This window comes from Lotus japonicus, chromosome 2 (genome assembly GCF_012489685.1).
Source record: "Lotus japonicus ecotype B-129 chromosome 2, LjGifu_v1.2".
Lineage (NCBI taxonomy): Eukaryota > Viridiplantae > Streptophyta > Magnoliopsida > Fabales > Fabaceae > Lotus > Lotus japonicus.
This window is the reverse complement of record NC_080042.1, coordinates 11332416-11339258: the sequence shown is the minus strand read 5'-3', so window position 1 is coordinate 11339258 and position 6843 is coordinate 11332416. Positions and strand designations below refer to the sequence as shown.

The 6843-nt window shown below is 36.3% G+C and overlaps 1 protein-coding gene across 1 annotated transcript; it reads left to right on the top strand.

The window, feature by feature from the left end:
* The first annotated feature begins 872 nt into the window (after positions 1–872).
* On the top strand, positions 873–6517 carry LOC130737576 (transmembrane ascorbate ferrireductase 2). The gene is made up of 4 exons (XM_057589386.1): positions 873–1149; positions 1337–1385; positions 5274–5473; positions 6108–6517. Exons 1-4 carry the CDS (start codon positions 1003–1005, stop codon positions 6408–6410), a joined length of 699 nt encoding a protein of 232 aa, XP_057445369.1. The 5' UTR covers positions 873–1002; the 3' UTR covers positions 6411–6517.
* Positions 6518–6843: the final 326 nt, after the last annotated feature.

The window sequence follows — 6843 nt, the reverse complement described above, 5'->3', positions numbered from 1 at the left end:
ACGAATAAATCAACCACATGCTATGACAATATCGTGTAATGCAGACCGAGAGACTAATGACTACTATTAATAATATCATGCATTTCAAGTGCAGTACCCGTGATATGCACACATAGATTTTTTCAGTTTGGGGCTTCAAAAGTACATTTGGGCAAGTTTTAAACCACATTCACCCAACCCATTTTCAACCCAAAATCAACTTTCCATCTCAACTCTCCAAATTCTCATTTCTACATTCACCCAACCCATTTTTCAACCCCAAACTTTGTTTTGAAATAAAAGTATCCAAACATAAATCACATGACAACCAACTCACTTTGACCTAAGATCTCGAACCCAGATTCACTCCGAATTTATTTTTCAAAATGAAATCCAAACGGACACGGAGTCACCTGAACCCTTGATATTATTTTAGGTGGTTTTCTTAAAAAGTAAAAAATTATTTATGTGTTTTACAAATATAATAAGTCCCTTTTTAAAAAAATTATATTATTTAGATATATACCTAAAAAGTTATTTTTATATGAAGGAGAAAAAAAACACTCTTTGAATTATTTAAGGGTAAAATTATAAATTTTAAGTCAAAATGATGTACTATGAGAATATGGTTGAATTTCTTTTTCAATTTGTTACTTCAAAAGCTACTTAAAATAATTTAAGAAAACAATGAACTTTTTGTTTCTTTAAATGATTTTTTCAAAAGCAAACACAAATACATAAAAAATTGATAATTGATTTTTTTAAATAAGTGATTTTTTTTCTAATAAAAACAGAGTCAAAGTGCCAATAATCTAAAAGAGTTTATTAAAAAATGTTTAATTATTCTCAAGAGGTACTATTAGACAATGAAGGTTCTAGTTCTAGTCTGTGATTGAAACTCAAAATGGGAAGAAAAGCAGTTCTAAACCTAGTGCTTATTTAATTTAATCATCTGGTACTGCTTTGACATTTCCTTTCCCTTTGAAACCTCTTTTTCTCTCTCTACCATTTTCTCTCTCTAGAATGGCGGCTCCGCCGGTGGTGAGGTTCCCGATCATGGCGACGGTGAGGGCGGTTGGGGTAGCCATCAGTGTTCTTCTCCTCACTTGGGCTCTCCATTTCAGAGGAGGCCTCGCTCTTTTTTCCGACAACAAAGATCTCATCTTCAATGTAAACAAACAAACAAACACCCATTTCTCAATTTTAGTTTTTTCAGCTTTGTTTAGCTTTTTATTTATATATTTTTAGCTCCAAATTTGTGTACTTTTTCAAGGATGTTTGTAATTTGTGCATTTTCAGCATTATTATGTGAACAAATGCATTTGAATTGAACTTTTTGTGTGTTTTTTCTATGCAGGTTCATCCTGTGTTGATGGTGATCGGGCTTGTTTTAATCAATGGTGAAGGTAAGAGTTCTTTCTTTTTACTATTCATTATTTGATATTTCACTGAGAAGGCTTTGTTAGATCTCAATAGCTGTTTGTTTGTTTTTTAGGGGTTTGGATGAGTGTAGTGATCTGATTGAGATTATCCTGTCTTTATGTAATGCTGCTAATAAATATGAGAAATCTCTTTAAGCATTTGACTTATAGTGTTCATAATTGTTTGATTCACGAAATTTTATGGAAATGTCAGTGGTCTTTTCTCGTTTGTTTGCCCTTCCTTTTATAGGTGAAGCATTTAGTTATTTTGGCTCGTTAAGCTTTTTCGTTTTGTTAACAAGCTATATAAAAAAAAAATCGGTTCTATAAAGGGAATAATATATTAACTTATTAAGTTTGAATAAGATTTCTCATACTTGTTTTATCTCCATTTGTGAATCCTGTCCTTCATAAAATACTACTAAAGCGCCTACTTTTAAAGCAAAAGTGCTAAACTAGGAAAAGTAGATCAATACGAATTTATCTTCATTATGGTCCTATGAATATGATATTTTTGATTTAGATTACGCAGCGTGTCTTGTATGTTAATCCCAATCCCTATCAGATGCTTGTGGTAATGAGTGGTGTATTCAACATGTCATCCCCCACTTTGTGTCTATAAAACATTTTTCATCGTCATGACTCCTGAACACGGAAAAAGGGACAAGTACAATTTTCCGGTTGTTTATCTTGAGAACCTTTTGTATCGGAAGCCCTAGGGCTGGTATAGCCTCCTTTAGTCCAAAAAGAAATGGCAGAGGCCAAATTTAAATGAAAGATTTGGTCCTTCTTTTGGTTAAATTGTAAGAGACTTCAAAGATCAAAGCTAGCTGGTATCTTGATGCTGATAACAGTTTTTATGAAAATAGGACTTCACAAGTCAAATGAATATATTGTCTTAGATTCCATACAATGCTTGTTCTGATTATCTGATAGAAACCTTTAATTAAAATGGTCTATGATAGGAAAAGGCTATTGGGCTTGGGGCTGATAAGGCCCATGTACATTAGATAGTTGGGTTTAGGGTTAGTTTGAGCTATGTTGTGAATCCAAGTTCCCAGCTCGTCGCGGCCAGCCTCAAAACTCGGATAGCGGGATGGCTGGGATAGTGATTTTTTGTCTATATTTTGTATAATTTATACCATATGTACACATACTAAATAAATGATAAATGTAAGATATTCCTATTGAGGTGGTTGCAGGCCGGTTCTAGGTCCAAGAGAGGGAAAGTGTGAAGATAGAACAGAGGAGAAGAGGGTCGAAGTCAGTAGAAGAGAGGGAGAAATCGGAAAAAAAAAAATTCTAGGGTTTTTTCCATTGCGAAATCCCGGAAATACCTGTTGAATATCTGTTAAGATTTAGTTTATTATTAGTGCTATCTCATAGAGATATAGTTAAGATTTGTTTATCTATTTTAGATTAGTATCTATTTAAATAGAGATAATATCTATTTAAATAGATATAGGTTGAGATAGATTTAGTTTGTTTTAATCTCTTTGTTAGTCTATATATATATTGTAGTCTAGTCAAGTATTATGAATGAAATACAAGTATTATTTTATCAAATTCAAGTTGGTATCAGAGCAAGTTTCGATCCTACCGCTGTGAGGGGGCTCCTCCCCCGTGAGCCCCCTCATGGCTACTTTCCAAATCTCTTTGGATATATTTTTCTACCCATAAATAAAAACCGCCAATTAACATATGGGGTGCATTTGTGGAAGCTTTGTTAGCTATGCATAGTATAGGGAGAGAATGAGGGGAGATCTTTGCTTTATTCATGATGAGAAATTCTCACCTGAGCAAGTTTGCAGTAAAGCATCTCAGGGTAATGATATTGGGAAAGAAGGCATGGAAGCTGTTGTGGGGGCTGACAATTACGAGGAGATGGAACAGTGGGAAGGGAAGACTGCAAATCAGACCTGCAAAGTATGTCACGGCTCACTTCTAAAACGTCCCTTAAACTATAGGTGACAATTGACAATAAGGCATTTGTATTTACAGACAGTGTGACCCACAATTTTATCCTCCAACAGCTAGTGAATAACCTTGGGCTGCAAGCTAAGGAGACTCCCTCCTTCAGGGCCTGAGATGGTACAGGAAAGTCTTTTTGATTGATTATTGTAGATCAGAAGCTCAACACTTTGAAGGGAGAAGTTCTCAGCACCAGTTGGAGGTGTTACAGTAGTCTAATGAGGTGTTTCAGGAACCACGTGATCACCTCCAACTAGGAGGCATGATCATGCAATCACAGTGAAGGAGAGGGCATCCATCCCTAATCTAAGGCCTTGTCAATATCCACAATATTGATCAAAAGGGAGAAATTGAGAAGTTGGTGGGAGAAATGCTTAAAGCTTGAATTATTAGGCGGCCTAGTGTCAGCCCTTTCTTGATGAGAAAAAAAATGGTAGTTGGAGAGTGTCTTGACTATAGACTTCAGAGCATTAAACAAAATCACTGTCCTCGATAATTTCCCATACCCGTTACTGATGAGCTGCTGGATGACTTCAGCAGGAGCCATTATTTTCTCTAAGCTGGACTTGAAGTCAGGTTATCGTCAAATCAGAATGTAGGGGGATATAAAGACAACAACATCCCAGGCTTATGAGGGGCATAATGAGTTTCTAGTGGTGTCTTTTAGGCTCACTAAGGCACCTTCCACTTTTCTGTCCTGTATGAATGAGGTATTAAAACCATTTCTAAGAAATTTTGTATCAGTGATTTTTATGATATTTTAATATATTCCAGATGAGAGGGAACAACGACGGAATTTGAAAGAAGTTTTTCAGCTACTGAGAAGTGAGATATCATAAGTTAGTGGTTAACACAAGTTGAGTATTTAGGTCATGTTATTTTACTTGAAGGGGCAGCAATTGATCTTAAAAAGCAGAGGCAGTGCAACTACCTAATGTACTGGAGACATACTTAAGGTGCTGTTCAGGGTCCAATTCGAGGCAGTGGCCTTCTTGGCTAGCGTGGGTTGGTTTAACCCCTATGTTAATTGTTCAACACAGATGGCACCATTCTAGGCTCTATATGGGCTTAACCCCCTCTTATTTTCAAGGGAGAAACCTTCCCTTCTAAGGTGGAAGAAGCCAATCTGTTGACCAGGGCTAGGGATGACAAGTTGCAGCTACTAAAACTAAGTTGTGATCTTTGGCCTGAACGGAAACTGAAAAGTCAGCCCCACGTTTCTGTGGTCCTTACTATATCACAGGATATGGTCAGTTGCATACCCCCTTGCAATTACCGGATCATAGCAGAATCCATCCTTTTTTTATGTACGTTTACTAAATTACTAAAGATCATTTCTAGTCCAATCAATCACGAGCCATTTCCGTCCTGGATTGTGAAAATTCATGGGACTCACCAGCTCTATGCAGTCCAGTTTCCCTCATTTGCACCTTCAAAAGGTGAATGCTTTTTTTCGGGGGGGGGGGGGGGGATATTGATAGCGGACCTTCAATTAATAAGGCCTATGTTTAAGGCTAATTGGCCTGGGGATGATGATGCCCAAGTACATTAGATACTTAGTTGGGTTTAGGGTTAGTTAGAGAGATTTGTTATTAATGTGGTGAGTTAGTTAAGGGGTGATTACAAGTTGTATTGGTTCTATATAAAGCCTAAGGGTAGATAACAGGGGCTGATAGGAATGCTAGTCTTTGAGAAGGAGGTACCATAATATTCAATTATCTGGCTCTTGTAGTTCCAGTTCTGTCTACATTGGGCAGCACTGACTTTCTTGCTTGATTTTCAATAAAATATTCAATCTTTATTCATAAGTCTGAACTGGTTGTGTCACTATCCCTCCATTATTTTTTAGTTCTGCAGTTTTAGTGCTAACTTCTTATATCTGTTTGTTATGTCAATGTGAAGGGATGCTTGCATATAAGACAATATCTGGAACTAAAAACTTCAAAAAAGCCGTTCATCTGGCATTTCAGCTTGTCTCCCTCATTTTGAGCTTAGTTGGTGTCTGGGCTGCTTGGAAGTTTCACATTGACAAGGGCATCGACAATTTCTACAGCCTGCATTCATGGTTGGGCCTTGCATGCCTTTTCCTATTCTCCATCCAGGTATCTTTGTTATTCTATTTTCATCTTATAACTTGGGGAATTACTATTTTTACCACCCATTTTTTTTTTCCTCCATACACCGCCCTACATTTTTATTTCATAAAATACCTTTTTTTTGGTACATGGGAAAATTCTTTCATAAAATACCTTTAAAAAGAAAGTGACGGGATATATTATCTCCGGAAATTAGAAAAATATATCTTTCAGAAATCAATTTCCGTAAAGTTAAAATTACATTCCGGGAATTAATTTCCGGAAAGATGTTTATGACTTTATCGAAATTAATCTCCGAAAGATATATTTACTATATTGGAAATAATTTTCTGGAGTTGGAAAAAACCTTCTAGAAATTAATTTCCGGAAGATATGTTCAATATATTTGAAATAATTTTTCGGAATTGGAAAAGTACATTTAAACTGTTTTGGAATGTGTGCTGGCATAGAAATACAATCATTATCTCCCTTCTCTCCATTTCGCTAATCTCAGGTGTAATATAATTATTTCACGCATAAGTGGGTAGTGCAAGGAGAAAACTCTTGGTGCAGATAGTATTTTCCTATAATATTTTCTATTCCACCTCAGAATTTTGATTCCATATGTATGCATCTGACTGCTTGTTATAATGTTTGGCAGTGGGCTGCTGGCTTTGCTACATTTTGGTATCCAGGAGGGTCAAGAAATAGTAGAGCTGCCTTGTTGCCATGGCATGCGTTCTTTGGGATCTATATCTATGCCTTGGCTATAGCCACAGCTACTACTGGTATTTTAGAGAAGCTTACATTCCTTCAGGTGAACAAGATCATATCACGCTATTCCAATGAAGCAATGTTGGTCAATTCCTTGGGTATTTTAATCGTTATTTTAGGTGGCCTTGTTATTCTTAGACTCGTTACGCCAGCTCATGTTAGTAAAGCTGATATCTTCAGAGGAAACTAAGCAACTGTATGATTCAAATTCGAGGAACATGAACATTTGTATCATCTTCCATCACAGGTTTAATTGTATGAGCGAACTAGTTATACAAAAATACAGGTTTAATTTCATCTCAAACCTTTTACCTGCACGTGCCTTTGGGGACCTAAGCGCCCTACTATTGGTCGGCAGACAAACTGCAGACACACGCATCGCTTTAGCTCGGATTCTGACTTAGCGCTAAGTCATAATCTAACACACAGAAGCTTAGCGACACTGGCTTTTTAACAAAGCGCAATGACCAATTATTAATTCAAATTTTAGTCACTTAAAGTTTTCAAATTGCAAATACGGGCTTGAGCTGTCTTTGTCCAATAAGTTATCTTCAAATGGGTTAACTCACATATCATCGACAACTAAATTTTGACTATGCAATACTTTATGTCATTCTCCATTT

Bases quoted from the DNA above. Each gene is read 5' to 3' on its own strand.
- LOC130737576 (XM_057589386.1), top strand. From the start codon at position 1,003: ATGGCGGCTCCGCCGGTGGTGAGGTTCCCGATCATGGCGACGGTGAGG. The intron at 1,386-5,273 runs GTAAGAGTTCTT...GTCAATGTGAAG, and splicing joins TGTTTTAATCAATGGTGAAG to GGATGCTTGCATATAAGACA. The intron at 5,474-6,107 runs GTATCTTTGTTA...AATGTTTGGCAG, and splicing joins TTTTCCTATTCTCCATCCAG to TGGGCTGCTGGCTTTGCTAC.